General features: G+C 49.9%; 1 protein-coding gene across 1 annotated transcript in view; it reads right to left on the bottom strand.

The window, feature by feature from the left end:
- LOC125626182 (NACHT, LRR and PYD domains-containing protein 12) overlaps positions 1 to 21,959 on the bottom strand; it is a 31,389-nt gene that overhangs the window by 2,432 nt on the left and 6,998 nt on the right. The window contains exons 2-11 of the mRNA XM_075122964.1: positions 21,394 to 21,461; positions 20,867 to 21,033; positions 18,846 to 19,023; positions 17,375 to 17,440; positions 16,338 to 16,446; positions 14,526 to 16,154; positions 10,178 to 10,264; positions 8,824 to 8,994; positions 7,451 to 7,618; positions 1 to 2,419 (exon numbers count right to left, since the gene is read on the bottom strand). The exon at positions 1 to 2,419 is cut by the window's left edge and continues 2,432 nt beyond it. Coding sequence (XP_074979065.1) covers positions 2,338 to 2,419; positions 7,451 to 7,618; positions 8,824 to 8,994; positions 10,178 to 10,264; positions 14,526 to 16,154; positions 16,338 to 16,446; positions 17,375 to 17,440; positions 18,846 to 19,023; positions 20,867 to 21,033; positions 21,394 to 21,427 — 2,691 coding nt within the window. The 5' untranslated portion in view covers positions 21,428 to 21,461 and the 3' untranslated portion in view covers positions 1 to 2,337. The remainder of the gene's footprint in view (positions 2,420 to 7,450; positions 7,619 to 8,823; positions 8,995 to 10,177; positions 10,265 to 14,525; positions 16,155 to 16,337; positions 16,447 to 17,374; positions 17,441 to 18,845; positions 19,024 to 20,866; positions 21,034 to 21,393; positions 21,462 to 21,959) is intronic.

The raw sequence follows: 21,959 nt of genomic DNA, 5'->3' as shown, positions 1-21,959 counted from the left end.
AGGGATGGTGAAGTTGCACCCGCGCAATGTGGCTCTTCTGTGTGCCAGAACAATCTTCACGGAAGATGATGCTCAAAGTCAAACTGCTCATCGCTGAGTCGGGCTGGGAGCACTGGGCGGAGCACAGCAAGCCCCCAACCCCGTTCCCCAGCAGGAGCAGCGGGCGGAGTGCAGCAAGCCCCTGACCCCACTCCCTGGCAGGAGCTCGAAGGCCAGGTGAAAACATGTCACGGGCTGGAAGCGGCCTGCAGGCTGTAGTTTGCCCACCCCTGATCTAGACCATCCCTGACAGATGTTTGTCTAACCTGCTCTTAAAAACCTCCAGTGATGGAGATTCCATAACCTCTGTAGGTAACTTGTTCCAGTGCTTAACTATCCTTACAGTTAGGCAGCTTTTCCTAATATCTAATCTAAACCTCCCTTGTTGCAATTTAAGCCCATTATTTCTTGTCCTGGCCTCAGTGGATAAGGAGAACAATTTATCACCCTCCTCTTTATAACATACTTGACGAATGTTATATCTCGCACTCAGTCTTCTCTTCTCCAGACTAAACAAATCCAGTTTTTTCAATCTTTCCTCATAGATCATGTTTTCTAGCCCTTTAATAATTTTTGTTGCTCACCTGTGGACTTTCCCCAATTTGTCCACATTTTTCCAGAGCTGGACATAATACTACAGTTGAGGCCTTATCAGTGATGAGTACAGTGGAATAATTACTTCTTGTGTCTTTCTTACCGCACTCCTGCTCATACATCCCAGAATGACCTTCACTTTTCTGAGGTATTATTGATTCCTATTTAGTTTGTTATCCATTATAACTCCCAGATCCTTTTCTACAGTACTCCTGCCTCAGGAGTCATTTCCCATTTTGTATTTGTGCAACTGATTACTCTTTCCTAAGGGTAGTACTTTGCATTTGTCCTTATTGAATTTCATCCTATTTATTTCAGACCATTTCTCCAGTTTGACAAGATCATTTTGAACTCTGTTCCTGTCCTCCAAAGCACTTGCAACCCCTCCCAGCTTAGTATTGTCCACAGACTTTATAAGTCTACTCTCTATGCCATTATCCAAATCATTTATGAAGATCGTGAATAGAAAGATATCCAAGACAGATCCCTGCAGGACCCCACTCATTATGCCCTTCCAGCTTGACAGTGAACCAGTGATAAGTACTCTCTGAGTATGGTTTTCCAACCAGTTGTGCACCTACCCTACAGCAGGCTGTATTTCCCTACTTTGTTTATGAAAAGGTCATGTGAGACAGTCTCAAAAGCCTTACTAAAGTCGAGATATATCACATCTGCAGCTTCCCCTCCCAATCCATAAGGCTTGTTACTGTGACAAAGAAGGATAGTAGATGGATTTGACATGATTTCTTCTTAACAAATCCAAGTTGACCGTTACTTATCGCCTTATTATCCTCTAACACAATCTAACATGTAATCTACCACTGAAATCCAAGAAAAATGGATGCTCAAATCAGAACTTGCCTTGACTCTGGAGGAAGGGCAAGAGGCCTGGGAGACTTTTAAAATGCTGGATTTGTAGCCGAGAAGTGAGGTCCTTCCGCAGCTGAATAGGGTTGTTAGTAGAAAGAGGGGACCATAATTTTCATACTAAGAACATAAATGCTTTAGAAATGCCAGCAGCAAAGGAAAGGTTGTAGATACCCTAGGTACAGAGGCTTAAACAATTACAGTTCAAAGGGAACGATAGCAGTAAACGTTTGGGCCCCTGGGGCAGTCCAATCAAGAGTCAGGGCTCATCCCGCCTTGTGCTGGGGTGCCCTGTCCAGTCCAGTCTCTATTCCAAGCAAATAGGAACTTGTAGGTTTCCAGGCCAGGCTCAGTTAGTGTCTGTCATTGGGGCCCCTCTGTGCTGGGTTCCTGCCCAGCCGCTGCTGCTCCCCCATAAGTCCCACACAGACCTGCACCCGCCGTCATGTCGGACAGTCACAGCCGGTTCCACACATGGCTGTGTTCCGCACATATGGTTCCTGGGAACTCCACTCTGAATTCAGCTTCTCTCCAACTTCCTGCTTGCCATGCAGCTGCTGTTTCATTTTCCCTGCAGCCACTTACTTACCTGGCCAGGAGGAAGGGGATGTGCAGAGGGGACTGATGGGAGTTGTAGTCCCCAGCTCAGCAGATCCATCATAGGAGATTGGCCCGAGTTTCATTGCAATGTGGCCCAATATGTCTTATGCAGTGTGCTTTACTCTCCAGCTGCTGTCACCCCTCGCACTGAATCACAGGCAGTAGACGCTGCACCAGGCAGTGCATCAGTAGCGTCCAGTGCTGCTTTCACAGCAGGGAACAGCAGAGCTCTGGTCTTCAAAAATGAATGTCCAGCCCTTCTCTCTGCAGGCTCTTCAGCTGCTTTTCCACCTCTGGAGAGAAGTCGGTCAAGCCTAGCCTAGAAGACAAACAGAAAATACCCAGGGTTACCCTCCGGTAAGTCTCATCACAAATGAACAGGACTCTGTTATTGCTCTCTCTGTTAGGTATTTATATGGCTCTATTCTCAATCTTAGCATATTTATCCATGCAGCACCCCTAGGAGGGGGTGTAATCTACAACACACGAGCCCGCTGTGCGCTCACTAGCCATGTGAACCTTGCTATCGCACGCTGAAAGTTCCCTGGTGCTCTTTGACCTACACCCATTTCAGAGCTGGTCAATGTGCACTAGGGAACTCTTAGCATGCAGTAGTAGGGTCCACACGGTCACCTAATGTGTGGCACACTGGGGCGCTGTAGGTATATACCCCAGCATGCCGCGTATTCACTGTTCTTCTTGACAAGTCCTAAGGGTGAAATTTGCAAAAGCATCCAAGTAACTTAGAATCCCAAATCCCATTTTCAAACATGGCTCAGGTGCCTAAGTCTCCATGCAAGTCAATGAAACCTAAGTATCATTGAAAGTTAGTTTTGGAAATGGGACTTAAGGGCTTTTGAAGAGTTTATCCTAAGTGACTTGCCCACAGAAACTCTGTGCCAGAGCAAGGAAATGAATGCTGGTCTCTCAAGCCCCAAGCCAGCATCCTAACCACTGCATAATCTTTCCACTTGTTACCCAGCAACCCTGGACTGCAGCGCTACCATGTTGTTATAGGAATATCACTGGTTACCAGGACCACAGAGACATGGAATATCTTTCTTCCATGATTAGTCTCTATACACAGAATCATAGAATCATAGAATATCAGGGTTGGAAGGGACCCCTGAAGGTCATCTAGTCCAACCCCCTGCTCGAAGCAGGACCAATTCCCAACTAAATCATCCCAGCCAGGGCTTTGTCAAGCCTGACCTTAAAAACCTCTAAGGAAGGAGATTCTACCACCTCCCTAGGTAACGCATTCCAGTGTTTCACCACCCTCTTAGTGAAAAAGTTTTTCCTAATATCCAATCTAAACCTCCCCCACTGCAACTTGAGACCATTACTCCTCGTTCTGTCATCTGCTACCATTGAGAACAGTCTAGAGCCATCCTCTTTGGAACCCCCTTTCAGGTAGTTGAAAGCAGCTATCAAATCCCCCCTCATTCTTCTCTTCTGCAGACTAAACAATCCCAGCTCCCTCAGCCTCTCCTCATAAGTCATGTGTTCTAGACCCCTAGAACATTTTTGTTGCCCTTCACTGGACTCTCTCCAATTTATCCACATCCTTCTTGAAGTGTGGGGCCCAAAACTGGACACAGTACTCCAGATGAGGCCTCACCAATGTCGAATAGAGGGGAACGATCACGTCCCTCGATCTGCTCGCTATGCCCCTACTTTTACATCCCAAAATGCCATTGGCCTTCTTGGCAACAAGGGCACACTGCTGACTCATATCCAGCTTCTCGTCCACCCCTAGGTCCTTTTCCGCAGAACTGCTGCCTAGCCATTCGGTCCCTAGTCTGTAGCTGTGCATTGGGTTCTTCCGTCCTAAGTGCAGGACCCTGCACTTATCCTTATTGAACCTCATCAGATTTCTTTTGGCCCAATCCTCCAATTTGTCTAGGTCCTTCTGTATCCTATCCCTCCCCTCCAGCGTATCTACCACTCCTCCCAGTTTAGTATCATCTGCAAATTTGCTGAGAGTGCAATCCACACCATCCTCCAGATCATTTATGAAGATATTGAACAAAACCAGCCCCAGGACCGACCCTTGGGGCACTCCACTTGATACCGGAACACTATGATCTCTGATTTCCAAGCTGTAGCAGTTCTTTTCTGAGTCCCTGTAGTGAGGCGTTCTGGTTCCCCGCCGCCCCAGAGCGGGACGAGCCTCTCTGGATGCCAAAGTGCGTGGAGCCAGTGAGCCCTGCGCCCGCCCCTCAGAGGTCAAGGCGCAGGACCGGAAGTATAAAAGCCCAGCCCCAGAGCTCAGTTGAAACACAGCCACCGGAGAGACCAGATGCATATAGTGGAGCTCCCAGCTGGGAGACCACAGCGATCGGCGGGCGACCCGAGGACTGGCCAGACCAGCCAATGCCTGATGCTAGCCCAAGCCCAGAAACACTGCCAAGCTTGCCTTTCGCCAGTTACCCCAAGGAGCCGCCAAACCAACCGTGCACCAGTTACCCTGAGGAGCCCATGGTGTGCGACCCCTAAGAGGACGCCAGCCGGACCCAGGTACCTCTGGAGGGGGAGGTAGGAAGTAGCCCGGGGGCAGCCAACCCCAGTCAGGCTGCAATGCTGCCAGAGCCCATGTCAGTGTGTTGCGGCCAGGAATCCCACTGACACAGCAGCGGATCTTCTGCCACTGCTAGGGCCCCCGGCTGGGACGCAGTGGAGTGGGTGGGCCTGCGTCCCCCCTGCCACCCATCTCACGGGTGACAGTCTCCCCCTCTCCCAGGCCACTCGGAGCCAGGAGCCTGGGCTTTGCTATTGAACTCTTTGCTCAGCCCCTGCCTGAGGGCCCTGAGCTACTGACTATTGCCCCGCCCTGATCCACAGCCTGGGCCTTGCTATTGAACTCTTTGCTCAGGCAGGCTAATTCCCTGACACACCTGACAGAAGTAGCGAGGCGGTCTGGTTCCCCGCCGCCCCGGAGAGCGACGACCCCGGCCGGACCGCCCTACAGTCCCATATTGTTCCTGCTCTAAGAGATCAGCTGTTTTCACTGCAAGAATCGTGTTTTATTGTTATTTGTTAAGCACTGACAGCATGCTTGGCATTATAGAAAACACAAACAGAGACCCAGTGTGCCAGTCTATACCATTATGTTCACCACTTTTACAACACTATGATACATTTTGTACAAAGAATACCTTGTGAGATATCCTTTCAAAACACATAATCTGCGGAATATTATTATCCTGGTAAAATATGTGTTTCAACATTGTATGTAAAGTTATAAAATTCTACTGCATAGCATTTCTGTAACATCCTCCAGAATTAGAAAAGCAGGCCCAAACAAGTTTTTTAGAGACAAAAGACATACTGATGCCCCGGCCAGGTATCAGCATAATCAGATGACCTACTATGGGCTATCGCCTAGTCTTCTTAGTATATGCGCAACGTGTCTCAGGTGGCATGTGACCAGGATTCATCACCAAATTTAGTCCGCTGGTTGGATCATTAGCTTCCCCGGCCCGGGCCAGGTATTGATGGGAAATGTGACGTGAATGCTGATCCATGCCCCCCATCACCTAGTTAAGCAGCTATTCTTTGCCAGGAAGAAGGATGTGAGCAAGAACTTTATATATTGACAATGAAACAGCTGGAGGTCCTGTCTAAAGAGACTGGCTGTCACCTGGACCCCAGTTGGAGATAATCCTCAAAGAAGGGAATGGTATAAGAATACAGGACACACACAACACAATTCACAATTCTCTTCTCCTATAGCTACTCATGGCAGCTATAGTGGTTCAAAGACAAAAGAAGCATCATTGAACTGGGAGAGGGGTCCTGGCAGGGAGGCTTTTCAGCCAGTACAGACTGCTATAAGCTTTTGGTGAGAAAAAGAACCTTTTTACTTTTTTACGTTCACTTAACTAGTTAAGTTAGGTATTAGCTCACAGTTTAATCTTTTTATTTTCTTTGCAACCAATTCTGACTTTTATGCCTCATTTCTTGTAATCACTTAAAATCTGTCTTTTTGTAGTGAATAAGCTGTTTTGTGGCTTTATCTAAACCAGTGGATGTTTGGATTGAAGTGTTCGGGAATCTTCACTTGAGATAACAGGGCCTATGCATATCATTTTCCTTTGATGCAATGACGGACTTTCTATGAGCTTGCATTGTCCAGAAGAGTGCTGGGCAGTACAAGATGCACATTTCTGGGGGACAAGGCTAGGACTGGGAATTTACTGGTGTCGCTCTGCAATACAATTCATCAGTGGCTGGCAGAGCATTAATGAAACATAAGCTGGGAGTGATTTTGCATGCTAGAGGCAACCCTGTGCGCTGGGGACCAGGATGCAGAGTGGGGAGCCAAGGTGACTTTGGCTGCATTCTGAATAGACCGGGGAAGAGCAGGACTGGGAAGGCACCACAGTGGTGGGTGTGGTATAAAATCTGAGACAAAGTAGCTGGAAAGCAGGGAGGGCAGAAAGCTGGAGGGTGGAATAGTCAGGAGGACGTCAGCTCAAGTCCCTGTGATCAATCTTTGTAGAGACAGAAAAGGTCTCTTGAATGCAATGTCCACACAGCCCTGTAAAGCTGCCAAACTCCCCCCCCCCCCCAAGGCCTTCACAGCTGTTTGGCCACTGAGTCACTGGTCTCCGGCACTGGACCACCAAGACAGCCTAAAAACTCTCTAAAGCCTGACCAACAGACTCCCATCACCCTTTATCCACAGAGCTCCCTGCATTGTTCATTACATGGTTCTGCCCACGGATGTGCAAGGCCAACTCAGCCGGGCGAGGCCCGCTCTGAATAGCTCCTCCATTCGGAGGAACAAAACACAAATGGCAATCGTTGTTTCTTTAAATCATTATTTGGGGGGCAGAGGACTTTCGGGCAGTGACAAGTGCTGAACGGACATCACTGGAGTCTGATTCCTTGGCAGATTCCCAGAATAAGCACAGGACAGGAAACCCTCGTGCCCCTGCCATGCGCACTGGCACTAGCCGGTGCCTCACTCCTTACCCGGCTCCACAGCCCACGTCTTCCTTGGTGTCTCTGAGATTGCCAGCAGACCAGGGTAAGTGATGCCAGTTTGGGGACTGACTGTTGTGATGTGATACTTGTCCACTAGGGAGTGGTTAAAAGCACCATAGTTTGTGACATGGGTCACCAACCAGCCATGGGATACAGTGACCTTTGGTCCCCACCAACCAGGATTGGATCCATTCCCAGTCCCCTGAGGCATCTCTCCCCCATCAACCTCTTCACAACCAAGAATAAAGAAATTACACAACAGGTTTGCACAGGCAAAGGGGGCGTGCATAACGAGAGGAGAAAAGAAAACAAATTTGCCATGTCTGCCCTGCAGGACAAGCCAGGTTCGTAGCCTTACCTGATCTCGGTGAGGCTGGGGCACGTCAGGATAAGGAGATGCATGTCTTCAGCGCACCGATCAGTGAAATTATTTGCACTCAGGTTCAGATGCCGGAGGGTGGAGTTTTGGGAGAGAGCAGAGCAGAGTGCCCAGCAGGATTCATCTGACAAACCAGTTTCCTGGAGGCTGCAGCAGAGCATCGGACACATACCTTAGAGCAGTGGTTCTCAAACTTTTGTACTGGTGACCCCTTTCACCCAGCACTGCTTGCGACCCCCCCTTATAAATTAAAAACACTTTTTAATATCCTTAACACCATTATAAATGCTGCAGGCAAAGCGGGGTTTGGGGTGGAAGCTGACAGTTTGCAACCCCCCCATGTAATAACCTTGTGACTCCCTGAGGGGTCCCGACCCCCAGTTTGGGAACCCCTGCCTTAGAGAAAGGCTGAAACAGAGAATTGACAGGGCTTCCTGCATTGTCTGGCTGCCGATGTCTATGTCCATCTCCCGACCATCCTCACTTTACTCCTCCATGTCACTTTGCCTCCCTCTGCCTCACTCCCTCTTTCTGCTAATCTTACCACGTATGGCAGAATCACACAGGTTTAACAAATCTAAAGCTGACACAGGGGCTGCATCCATATTAGCAGGGACTCTTCACCATGCTAATTCCTAATCGGCAATCCACTAGATGCATAGATTCTCAGACCAGAAGGGACCATTAGGATCATCTGGTTTGACCTCCTGCACAACATAGCCCATAGAACTTCCCAGAAATAATTCCTCCTAGTGCTATAGCTGACCAGTGATCTGAGTACCTAGAAACCCCTCCATTTCCACTCCCTGCTGTGCTCACACCAGCCCAAGATCAGAACAGCCCCAACCACTCTTTTCTGGAAAGCATTTTGCTTCTGGAGCCCAGGCATGATCAGGATCTTGAGATCCTTTGGGCTGGGATTTCAGAGCGGTGAAAATTTAATTGATCTCTCTCCTGTGGCAGCAACTGGCTGATCAAGGCAGGGCTGGCCATTCCTGCCAAGGACATGGAGCAGGAGTAGGGTGACCAGATAGCAAGTGTGAAAAATTGGGACAGGAGTGGGGGGTAATAGGCGCCTACATAAGAAAAAGCCCTGAGTATCGGGAGTGTCCCTATAAAATTGGGACATCTGGTCACCTTAAGCGGAGGAATGTTTCACCTCCCCTTCCCCTGGGCGGTTTGCCCCACGGGAGATGGGACCAGCATGTGTTGTGAACCTGACAAGATTCTTTGTACCTTGTGAAACTTTGCTTCTGTGTCTCCTTCTCTGACAGGATCTGAAATGATGCTTATGCCAGGAAATGGGTGAAGGGCTTTGACAGACGAAGCATCACTGTCAGACTTATACTTACCCTAATTTCTGAATCTTGCATTCTGGGGACTCAAACACCCTTGATAGGTAAGAAAGGCCCCCTGTCCGCAGTTTATTCTTCTTGAGGTCAAGACTCAGGAGGGTCCAGTTTCCCGCGAGGGCAGATGCCAGTTCTTCACAGCACTGTTCAGTGAACGCATTCTTCCCTAGGCTAGAGAGCAGGCAGGGAGAGAAGGAGCCAAATGAATGAGAGAGAAAAACAGGAAAAGATAAAGAGGAGAAAGAGAGAAACTGTCAAAGCCAGGAGGAGGATTAATGAGAAGAAACAGGAGAACAGAACAAAGAGACAAGAAGCTGACAAATGAGAACAGAGGTAGGAAGGAAATAAGTGAGAGACACAATGAGAGAGAGGCCCAAAGAACAATCAGCCAGCCAGGAGGGAGGAGACCCATCAGAACCAAAGGCACACAGATGGGGATGGGATACAGAGGCCACATGCACAGAGAGGGCAGGAGCCCCAGGGAAGAATGAGGAAGAAGTAGCAGACGGTTACATTAGCTTTTTGCTTAACACGTACTCTGCACTGCAGCACTACAGACTGCTACTGGGAGCTGCAGAGTTTGCATGCTGGGATGTGATTCTGTCTTTGGGACTCTAGCAGAGTGACGTGCTGAAATGCAATCATGCGCAGCCCCAGGAGAGTGTAACATTGCACTTTAACACACACACAGAGTCAACTCCACAGCCAGGGAGGAAGAGTGGGGGACAGGCCTGGTGAACTAGGGTCTGAGCTGCACGTGGCCAAGTAGGAGACCCAGGTTTAGTTCTCAAACTCACCCTGTCACTTCCTGGCCCTGCAGGGTCTGCGAGCCCTGTGGGAGCAGTACACCTGGCCCCAGGAGGTGGCGAGGGATAAAGCACAAATCACACTATCGAACTGAGGAGCCAGCCTGGCAGGGAGGAGACCCAGACAGGCCTTTGAGCCAGAAGGATCTCAAGGGGGATGGGTTACAGCTGGCAGAGTGAGCAGCCAAACGATAATTAGTGACCACAAGCACTGAGGAGGAGCTGGATTTCACAGCTCCCTAGCATGGCCGCTGCTGGGACACTGGTTCCGTGCTAACTCCAAAGGAAAAGAGCCGTGTTCCAAATCACCACCACAACCTCTTGCGCATCCTGGATTTCCCCTGGCCATCCCCCACCCCCCATCCAAGTACTGAACAAAACAAAAAGAACAGACGATGGCCCAGGAAAAAATGGCAGAGCCCCAAGCTTATCATTATGCCTTATCTCCCATCCCCATGTACACAGGCTGCAGGCCCCATGACGCTTCAGAACATGAAATACATTTGAAAGTGAGTGAATTACTCATAAGACACCGACCACTCAGTTACCTCAGAGCCTCTAGCCTACAGTTCTGGTGCTTTAGGGCCTTGCAAATATCCTTCATTGTAGGATCCTTCAGATCATTATCCAGGAGACTGGGGGGAAATGAAAGAACAAAGCATTTCAGGCTGGATAAGGAGACAAATCTGCAAAGACTGCGGGTTTGGAAAGCTGGATGGGCTATGCAAATTATGCAATGGAAGATTTGCATGCTTGTTCCATATGCATTACCTCATTTACATCAATTCCAGACCCATCAAATCCTTCTATTGCTCGCTCCTCCTCCCTCTCCAATCCATAAATCCTCCCTGCGCCTCAGAATCCTCTCTTTGAGCTTCCTCCCTGTCTCATGGCTCTCTCTGGCACCCCAATGGCATTTCCCATAGTCCTCCTGGCTGGCTCCCCACTCTCCTCTCACTGGCTGCCCTGCCCCCGCTCACACTACGCTGCGCTCCAAGGAGAAAGATCCAGCTAGCTCAGATAACAGCAGCAGCAAAGTCATGGCAGCATGGACTGTGCACGCATAGCCCACGCTGCTGCAGCTTCACCGCTGCTGTCACTCAAGCTAGATCGAAGCTACTCAGGCACGTTGACGCGGGCTGCAGTCACACCTCTGAACACAGTGTAGACAGACCCTCGGTGTGCTCCGAAACCTGCTCTGACTCCCACCGTGCCTAGCAGCTGCTCAAGTCCCCCATCCACACTCAGTGTCCCCCACCCAGAGCTACCTCTGCCTAAAGCAGGGCCCCCAACACGCTCACAGCAACAGCCAGAGCGACACCCTACAACACCCAGCACAGTGTCACTCTAGCCACAGCTCTATGGCTGCAGGCAAGTTGGGAGCTGTGCTGTATGTGGGGTCTCTGGTTAGAGTCCTCCCACGGTGGGATCTAACCATAGAGACACAGCCTAGAGTGCCTCCCCACCACTCTGTGACGTGCCTAATTGGGAGAATGAAGCGGTGGCTCAGGACCAAGGCTCCTGGGAGCCTCCAGGCCAGTTGGTGCAGGGCTGCATTCAGTGCTGCGCCCCTGGGCTGAGCTCTCTGTTCATTCCCGGGGGGCAGCATGATTCAGGCAGGCACTCACGACTCCTGCGTTCTGCCGGGACTTGCTTTGCTTTGGGGGGGCTTTGCTTAAGCCTTCTAAAGACCATCCCCAGCTCAGAGATCCTGAGACAGCTAGGAGAGAATGAAACCAGGTCCAGCCGAACGGCTTTGTGCATTTCACCAGCTCCTGCCACCTGAGGATCTTAAAATGCCCTATGGACACTGATTAGTGAAACCACCCAGCCACCAACCCTCCCACCATGTGCTACCACAGTGTTGCTATTTTGAAACGGGGAAACGGAGGCTCAGAGAGGCGAAACAACTTGCCGAGGATCACACAGTGAGTCGGCGGCAGAGCCAGGCAGAAACTTGCGCTTTAACCACAAACCCATCCTTCCTTTCAAGAGCACAGCAGAGGGGGAGCTGCATCTTAACCTTCACTTGCACCGCAGCTAGCATGAGGGGACTTTTCATCCTGCAGGCTCCCAAAGTGCAAGGCCTGATCCTGCCCTTCCTGCCCACACAAAATTCCTGTGAATTCAGTGGGAGTGCTGGGTGCACAAGACAAGCAGAATTGGGTTCCATGGACACAGACTAGCACTGACATGCAACCTGCTCTGCAGTGACAGGCAGGAGCTAAAGCATACTACACCTCGGTGAGGAAGAGGCATTTGTCTGTCTCAGAACACTGGGGCAAACCCCTGTGTGACATTCTGTACCTTGGGGGAGCGCCCTGTAACCCCCATAGTCCTCATTTATATAGAATTGGGATCTTGCATATAAAGCACACCTTGTAAGGTATCAGGAGAAAGGTTATAATCTGCTGAAAGTCACTGTTTCATCTAAATATATGTATGTCATTAATCGATATGAAGTTATGAGATTGTGTTGTATGGTTGTCAGTAAAACATGCTGTAAATTGCGGAATCGGCCAGATATTAGCTCCCCAGAGACAACAGCAAGGAAAATTACCAGTGCCCAGGTGGGGTGTCAAACAACCATCAACAGCCATTGTCTACCAAGGGAGCTACAATGCAATGACTTACCTGCATAAGGCCACACCAGGGGAATTGCTCAACCTTGCCTGGGGACTCAGCAATCCCCATCAGACATGTCTGGACTTGTGTGTTCTCCAAGCATATGGACTAAGGGTATAAAAAAGAACACAGGGGCCACATGCTGGGCCTTTCTCCTGCCCCCACCTATGCTACAAGCAACAAGGACACTCAGAAGACTGAAGACTCCAACAGAAGAGACTGGCCCAGATTTAAGGGACAAACCTGTATACTAAGGACTGCAATACCCAATGAGGTGAGAAAAACTGCTTAATCTAGATGTTGCCCAGTCTAATAGGATTGTAAAGGCTGGTGTATATCCACATTCCATTGATGAAGTGGTGAACCAATTAATAAGTTTGCACTGTTCATCTTCAGCAGTGAAAGACGGTATATTCCTGAGGTACAAGGCTGGGAGCTGGGGGGATTTGGCCGGTGCCTTTCTCTGTGTGATCCATGAGTGGGTCTGGGAACATTCATGCAATCTAGTTGGGTGTGGGGCTCCACATGGGGTTGTGCTGAGTGATCACAGCACCAGGAGGGGTTTGCTGCTTGTCGCTAGCAAAGCATTGTAAGAAACAGCCCAGGCTGGAGAGTTAAGGGAGCACAGCAGTCCCACAGTCCCAGGCTGCACCCCATGCATCCCATCACACCCTGTTCTTAACCAGAGTGCCTAGGGGCCTTTACTGTCCCCTCAGAGCCTTGGTTGTTAAAGTTTGATTCATAAGAACGGCCATACTGGGTAAGACTAAAGGTCCATCTAGCCCAGTATCCTGTCTTCTGACAGTGGCCAATGCCACATGCTTCAGAGAGAATGAACAGAACAGGCAATCATCAAGTGATCCATCTCCTATCGCCCATTCCCAGCTTCTGGCAAACGGAGGCTAGGGACACTCAGAGCATGGTTTTGCATCCCTGCCCATCCTGGCTTATAGCTATTGATGGACCTTGATTCCAAGCACACATACAGTAACACCCTGGAACTAAGTATATCTTTTTGCTAAGCGGATCCCCCTGGGATTTGAATCTATGGTGGCAAGAGGCCAAAGTAATTCAGACCTTATTGTTCACTTTGTTGCCCCAATACCTCAGCTGTAAAAGCTGAGCTCCCCCCGAGACCAGCACTAACAAGAGCTGAAGACCACTGTCCTACAGAACCTCCCTGTGCTTTCCCAGTTTTAAATGTTACAGTCTGGTAACATCTTGGGGAGGACGTTTTAATTCCATTTCCTTTAGAATTTTTACAAAAAGCTGCAGCTGTAACCAAAAAACCCAACGATCACAGAGATCGCAGCAGGAAGGACACCAGGGCTTCCTGCTACTTTGCAGCTACAGGAGGTAGTTTGTTTTGTGCACAGCAAGAGCCTCAGGGAAAAGAGCTGGAGGAGACATGAATGCTTCTTCCATTGAGCTGGACTCCAAACTGATTCACATTTGGCTCTGCTTGGTGGTGGAGCAATTTTATCCCAGGGATGATGTTCTGGGGAGAGTCAGGAATTCACAAGAGTGGGGAGGAATTCCTGCCACACCACTGCTCCGGAGGGTGAGTATGAGAGAAACACCTACCCTGAATCCTGACATGTTGAATGGGGATCCCTGTCAGGGCAAAGAACTCTTCTAAACTTGTCTTTTTCAGGAAGTGCTCATTCCCACTAAGTGATAATAATTACACAGTAGCTTTTCTGCCCTAAGGATGCCATGGCATGGACACACCTTCTACCAACCCCCCAAAGAGAGAAACTTAATAAAAGCTTTAAAAAAATCTAAAAACAAAAACCCTTCTCCAAGCAGAGTTTTGACTCTGAATATAGAGAAGTGCTGGAGCTTCATCACGTCCAGATTAAGGACTTCACTATTGATACAGATTTCACGCTGAAGGTGCTCACCTACTGTGATGATGGGTGCCAGTATAAAACCCTAAGATAGACAGACTGTTCCACTTGTGGGTCTGTGGACCACCAGTGATCCATGGAGCCCTTCCTTGGAGGTCTGCAGAATTAAATATTTGGGAAGCAAGCCTTAGGGAGATGAGATGTTTGGTCCATGAAATGACTTTTCTCTTGCAAAATGGGCCACAAGAGAAATAGACAGAGGATGACTATAACATGGGCTTGGATCTTGTATGTTACAAAATGGTGTAATGTCCATATCTGTAACACTCTTGGGAATCACCATCTACCTGACAGCCCTGTTGAGGCCACTGGCACGTCAAGTCCTGATATTTTAAACTTTACACACGACCTCTTTTCCTACCTCAGTTCTCTGACTTTGTGCAGCTCAGGTCTGAGTCGCTCCAGGCCCTCGTTCTGGATGAAGCAGGAATCTAGGGTTAGGCGCTGTATTTCTTCACAGCAACTCAACACATAAGCAAGGACCGTGCAATCCACCGGCATGAGGTATAAGTCGGAGAAGTCCATATGGGCAGCTTTACCCACAACATCATGCACAAGTTGGCTGTTCTGGGATTCAAAAAACAAATTTAATACATTCATCAGCCTCCTCTTCCCCTTGGGCTCTTCTGGGCTTTGCAGCTCCTCATAGTTCATCTCACTGAGCCACTCAATAACCTTGCGAGTTGCCTCTGCAGAGAACTTCCCCACATATTTCACCAGGGGCATCTTGGTTGCAGGATGGGAGAGCCCAGCCAGGAAGCGAGAGAAGATCTCATAATCACCTTCCTTACAGGACCTGGCTTTATCCATTGTGTCTCTGAACTTGTCCTCCTTGTAATCGAGATAATGCACGAGGGCAGCAAAGAACTCCTGGATGGTGAGGTGAAGGAAGGAGTAGGTCACCTGGGCAGAGTCATCAGTTTGAGGGTTCTCCACCAAGAAGCCACTGAGGAAGGGAGAAAACTCCACATTGAAATCCTGTAAATACTTCAGATCGAAGACTAGAATGTGGTTTGTGATGCCGTATTCAGCCAACCATCCGACCTTTACCAATGTATCTCGCATCCTCTGAGGCTCAGGCCGCTCCTGGGTGTGATTGGCCATAATATGGGTGACGTAGCTGACAAAGAGCTGGGTCACTGTTTTGGGTGCAGGCTGTGGTCTCCCTGCCGCGGCCATGAAGCAGGGTTTCAGGGCCATGCAGGTGATCCAGCAGTAAGACGGGTTGTAGCACAGCGTGTACAGAACCTGACTGTCCCTCACATATGCAAAGGCCTCTCTGGAGACTCGCTCGTCTCCAAAGAACATGGAAAAGTATCTTTCCCTTTCCTTGGAGAGGAAGCCCACGATACTGGCCACCCTATGGAAGACTCCAGCCTCCAAACTGGTCAACTTGCTGGGGCGGCTGGTCAGCAGCACAGAACATCCCTTCAGCAGAGTCTGATTCAGCAGGCTGGCGACAATCACAGTAACTGGCTTCACATCCCCCAGGTTCATACACAGCTCCTGGGATCCACCTCTGCTTAATTTCAAATCAGTCTTGCTCTCATCCAAGCCATCAAAGATGAAGAGCAACTTCTCAGGGTCTTCCAGGACTCTTGGGAGCTTGTCCTGGAGGTGCGGATATGTTTGACAGATCAGAGACTCTAGGCTTCTCTTCTGAGTAATAGTGTTCAGGTCCCGGAACTTGAAGAAGAAAACAAAGGCAAATTTCTGGTAGTGCTTCCCCATTGCCCAGTCAAAGATGAATTTCTGCACCAGGGTTGTCTTACCTACGCCAGCTACTCCGCTCACCATCACAGACAGGGGGACATGGTGGGTTCGAAAGCACCAGCGGAAGAGCCGGTCAGGGGTGATGCGCTCCAGCTCACTCTTTATTCTTCTCTGGAGGCGATATTCATTCAGCTCCCCAGCTGCTGCTAGGGCCTCGTGCTCCTGGTGTGTCTGCTTCTTGAAGTGATGGTCTGAGATGACCTTGAGCTCCACGTAGCGGTTAGAGATGGGGAAAATCTGCCCTTCAGATCGCCCTGGCATCTTGTTTTCCTTCATCATCCCTGTGAGATCACAGAGTTTGGCTTTGTGCTCTACTTGACAAGCTGAAAAGGAGAATTACGGTTATTTCCCCCTCCCTCATCTCATAGCTGTTTATTTTATGAGGGTTAGTAAATGGAAGTGGCTAGAGATGGAGGGAGGCTGAGGTCCCTGTGACTTCCCTGAGCTCCTGTTTTCCTTCACCATCCATGTCAGGTCACAGAGATCATCTTTGTACTTTTTTTGGTACACTGAAATGAAGAAATGTGTTGAGACGGACATGGCACAAACCCAGACAGCCTTTCTCTTACACCCCCCCAGTCATATTTCTCTCTGTCTTTCCCATTTCGGACCTCCCCCTTACTGCCCATGACCATGTGCACCTGGAGAGATACCAAGCAGGGGCCTGATAGAGACACTTTTCTTCTAATTTATATTCTAATCAGATACCAAGCTGAGGCCTGGACAGATAAGTAACTGCTCTGATCTCACATCTCTGTCTTCCCTCTGCCCTTTCCTTTGCTGAGTCAGATCATGAATACTTTCTGGTTTACCCTGGAACTTGCACTGAGATCCAACAGGATGGAATCAGGTTTCCTGTTCCAGCCTGTGTGATTCAAGGCCAGCAAACCCAGCAACTCCAATAGGTCTAATTTTCACCACAGCTTGTTCCGTGTGCCTGTAAGATAAGGATCCCTAGAACTGCCGCTGCAGGTGTAGCTGAAGGAGAGCAGAGAAGCCCCAGCAGTTCAATCCATGCTAAGCCAGTTTGAGCCCAGCTGCTCTGCGCTTTCACAAGGGGGAAAGGGTGTAAGAAGCCTTCCTACCTCTACAGCAGCTGAACACAGTTGTAATGGCACAATTATCCAGCTTCCTCCTCCTGCTGCCTGCACCTTCCTAGCACCTTCTGGGACACATGAGACCCCTACAGGGGCTGAGGAGGAGGCAGGGCCATGGCCCTGTTCTGGGTGCCCTGGCTAGCAGAGATGGCTGGGCTCACAGTGGGGGGTAAGCTGCATGCTCTACAGGGGTATTTCCTCGGACCACTGTGGAGCTGTGCCCCACTGAAGCTGACCCTGAGTCGAGCAGTTCTGTCCCAACCCCAGTACAGATCAGTGCCTATAAGGCATGACTGAGCCCTTTATTGGCATGAACAGGGATGAAATTGCATCATGGTACCTTTCAGTTCGGCATCAAGAGCATGCCCATTTTCATTCAGGAGATTTTCCTGTAACAAATTTTGACCTAGAAAGAGAGAGAGAGAGAGAGAGAGAGAAAAGGAGCAGACTACACTGTTATGCGACATGGGTTACTGTTACAAATATGGCCTTAATACCATCACATTTCACTGTTCTGGGATCTTAGTTTTACCTCTTTATTTAACATCAGCAATGCAACACCAAGTGTCCCTTTTATATTTATTACAACTGAATCTTGTTTCTTCCCTACTATGAGAGAGAGACCGCAGGTACCCTGGGCTCATCTCCACATGGCTGGTAAAACCAGCTCCCACCCTTGTGCAGACATGAAGCCGTGTCTGAGATCAGGACACAGTCCTCTGTCTCAGACCATTTATTTGCTGTTCTTTTCTTGCTCATCACTGCACTGTAGGAGCTGCTCTCTGCCCAGCAATCTCTCTACAGGCTCTTTATCCATCCGAAAGGGGTTCCCTCTTCTGTAAAGATCCTTCTTTCTCTCTGCTTATGGCCAGCTCTGGTCACACTCGCTTTTCCTCAGCTCTCTGGTCACTTGATCATATGATTCCTGTGGATTCCCCCTCACATAGCCTTCGGGGAGGCTAGTCCCCCCGGCCCCACCCCTTCCATACGAGGGTCCCGCCAGTGGCTGGAACCCCAAGCCCCACACCTTCCCACCACCGGAGAAGCACTGGCCAGCCTGGGCCAGCCCGAGCCACACCAGCCAGCCAACCCAAGCCCCAGGCCAGCCCCAGCCTCACCGGAGAGCTGACCCGAGACACTGGCCAGCCCCAGCCGGTCCAGCACAAGCAGCCCCAGCCATGCCGGCCGACTGGCCCAACCCCGGGCTGGACCCAGCCACCCCAGCCCCAGCCTGGCCTCAGCCACCCTAGCCCCGGGACGGCCCCAGATGGTCCAGTCCGAGTAACCCAAGCCACACTGGCCGGCCGACCCGAGCACTGGGCTGGCCCCAGGCCAACCCAGCCGCCCCAAGCCAGCCCGGGCTGGCCCAAGTCATGCTGGCCAGCCGCCACAGCCCTGAGCCAGCCTGAACAGCCCTGAGCTGGCCTGGGCCATCCCCAACAACCCCAGCTGCGCCAGCCAAAGAATGAGAAATGCGGCATGCCTCCCGTCCCGTGACCCCCAGCCACCCAGCGGAAGAACGCTGAGCTTTTTATATGCACCATGCAGATTCCGGGGCGGCTGCAGAGGCGGTAGCTGCTACTCAGCTTCCCAGGTTCACCAGTCATCTTCCTGGAGTCCAAGGAGATGACTGATGAACCCAGGAAGCTGAATAGCAGATACTGCCTCCTCAGCTGCCCCAGAGTCTGCATGGCACATAATAATAAGCAAAAACCTGCAACCCAGCATCCCACGGTACCAGCTGCCTATTATACCCACCGCCTATGCCCCCCACTTCATGTGTCCCCCATTCTGTGCAATGGGTACATTACCATTCTGAATGATTTCCTCCACCATCCCATGGAGATTGGGGTGAGCCCATCTGCTTTGCAGAGCAAACAGACACTCCCAGAGACCCAGCCCTGCGGCCTGGTTCATAGCCAAAATGTCATCTGCCAGCTTCCGTGCAGCGCTCGCTGAGTCGTGGTTCCTCTCCCAGTCATGGTAATCCTAAACCACAGAGGGACACCAGAGGAGGAAGAGTCAGAAGCTGCCTGCCATGGCAGGGTGGAATGTAGCAGCTAGAATGGAATCAGAAGCGTGACATAATGCCCCATGGCCAAGGGCTCCTTCTTAAAAGTGACCAACACAGTACCTGGCCCCTGGGTAGAAGGGCAGTGAAAGGCTCTGCCAGGGCAGAGTGGTGGGGAAGTGAAAGTGGTGATGTTTTGTTGTTGTGGCAGAGATCTGGGTTCATGTCTGACTCCCGGATGATACTAAACTGGGAGGAGTGGTAGATACGCTGGAGGGCAGGGATAGGATACAGAGGGACCTAGACAAATTGGAGGATTGGGCCAAAAGAAATCTGATGAGGTTCAATAAGGATAAGTGCAGGGTCCTGCACTTAGGACGGAAGAACCCAATGCACCGCTACAGACTAGGGACCGAATGGCTAGGCAGCAGTTCTGCGGAAAAGGACCTAGGGGTGACAGTGGACGAGAAGCTGGATATGAGTCAGCAGTGTGCCCTTGTTGCCAAGAAGGCCAATGGCATTTTGGGATGTAAAAGTAGGGGCATAGTGAGCAGATCGAGGGACGTGATCGTCCCCCTCTATTTGACATTGGTGAGGCCTCATCTGGAGTACTGTGTCCAGTTTTGGGCCCCACACTACAAGAAGGATGTGGATAAATTGGAAAGAGTCCAGCGAAGGGCAACAAAAATGATTAGGGGTCTGGAACACATGACTTATGAGGAGAGGCTGAGGGAACTGGTATTGTTTAGTCTGCAGAAGAGAAGAATGAGGGGGGATTTGATAGCTACTTTCAACTACCTGAGAGGTGGTTCCAGAGAGGATGGTTCTAGACTATTCTCAGTGGTAGAAGAGGACAGGACAAGGAGTAATGGTCTCAAGTTGCAGTGGGGGAGGTTTAGGTTGGATATTAGGAAAAACTTTTTCACTAGGAGGGTGGTGAAACAGTGGAATGTGTTGCCTAGGGAGGTGGTGGAATATCCTTCCTTAGAAGTTTTTAAGGTCAGGCTTAGAATCATAGAATATCAGGGTTGGAAGGGACCCCAGAAGGTCATCTAGTCCAACCCCCTGCTCGAAGCAGGTTTGACAAAGCCCTGACTGGGATGATTTAATTGGGGATTGGTCCTGCTTTTGAGCAGGGGGTTGGACTAGATGACCTCCTGAGGTCCCTTCCAACCCTGATATTCTATGATTCTATGATTCCCCATTGCATTTAGTCCTCAGATCAATGCAGATTGGGGGCTGCGCTGCATTTTCATTCCCAGAAGAGGTCAGGGGCAAATATCATTCTTACAGTGCCTTCTCCTTGCCAGCTCGAAGTGTAATTAAGGGTTATCTTTGTTCTCTGCACACCTGTAGAGACATCTGATGGATGGATGCCAAGGGGCCTAGAATGGAGGGCCAGGCTGAGAGCCCTCACTCCTAGAGATATTTGAAAGCTGGAAAGTGGCTGAACAACACAGTGTCCCACCAGCCAGGGAACCGTTCAGAGCAAGAGATCTCATAAAAGGCAACATGAAGTCTGTGCATGAGGGGGTGGGTGTGGGTGTGAGTGTGATTACAATTAACCATGAATTACAATAATGATGAACTGGGGGCAGATCTCTGTCACTCAGCTTGGGTGCTCACTTCTACACTGTATTTACCTTTGCTTGTGGTTTACAGTTTCTGGTATCTGTTGTTATATCTCCCTGGACCTCATAACCAGCATTAGCCTCTCTCCTGTCACCAACAAGCGACCAGGTCTCCATGGGGAGAGCTCTAAGGTCCTAGAATACCTAGGGCCTTTCCTGGTTTCCTGCTGGTCAGTGAGCGGCGCTGTACCTGGGCCTGCTGAGCAGTGACGACACCTCTGCTGGTGAGTTCCTCCAGCACAGTGAGAATGTCATTCTCAATGACGTAGACCAAGTCGGGGCGGAAGTGGTCGCTCAGCTTCTTCAGCTCCCCGGATGAATAATTATCCATGTGATTTCTGAAGGCTACAATATTGTCTGTGGAGAAGACCAGCACTTAGACAGTATGGCACTTATAGCTTGGGGTGGGCTCATATCCACTCACTGATAACTAGCACCCTTATCCGAGACATCACAGCTACTCCAGATGCAGCCTCTACCAGAAGGTTGCATTTTAAGGAATCATATAGGAGCATTGGTCACAGTAACTGCAGTGCCAGCCTCTCCCTGCAGGAGGCGCTGCAGGGAATGGTTCAGGAGCAGGGCTGTTACAATGCCCTCACTGTTCTAGTCCCAGCCTTTCCCAGGAGGCGCTGTCAGGAACAGCACTGAGTTTTACTGTCTGTAGGAGCAGTGCTGCTTTGCTTATGATGAGAGGAGCCCATCGATCACACTCACCTTCGCTCACCGCAGCCCGTTGGTTGGAAGCCATTTTATTCACTTCTGCTCTTATGTCTCTGAGAAGTCTAGGGAGAGGGAAATGTACGTCACACAGAGGCAAGGAACGTCACTTCCATCTCCAGGTTAATAGCTCAGCATAAGGGAGGAGCAGCCATATCTACATCTGGAATTTTACCTCTGTGTTTTGTATGAAAATGTGTATCTACTTCTGCTTTTCAGACCCTAGTCTCAGGATAAAGCTTGGATTGTCTGAGGACTTTCAAGGAAATCTGTTAATTAGTTTCTGAGTTCTATTCAGTTTTTTAAAAGTTTGCAGATAAGGCCTGGTTTTCTTTCACATTAAGGCCCCTGCACATCACTCTGGCTGTGTGAAAGGGCTTTACATGGGGCACACATTACAGTTTGCTGCCAGAGGCATGTAAACAGGCAGTAGGGCCTCTGTAGTTATCGCAGACTAAGAGTGTCCACATGGGAGTTATACCAGTATAACGACAGTGGTGAAATTATGCAAGTAAATTTCCCCATGTAGACAAACCCTCAGACGTTTGAGCTCCTGATCATCT

This window comes from Caretta caretta, chromosome 24 (assembly GCF_965140235.1).
Source record: "Caretta caretta isolate rCarCar2 chromosome 24, rCarCar1.hap1, whole genome shotgun sequence".
In the NCBI taxonomy this organism is placed as follows: domain Eukaryota; kingdom Metazoa; phylum Chordata; order Testudines; family Cheloniidae; genus Caretta; species Caretta caretta.
The sequence above is the reverse complement of the archived record's forward strand: the minus strand, read 5'-3'. Positions and strand labels throughout refer to the sequence as shown.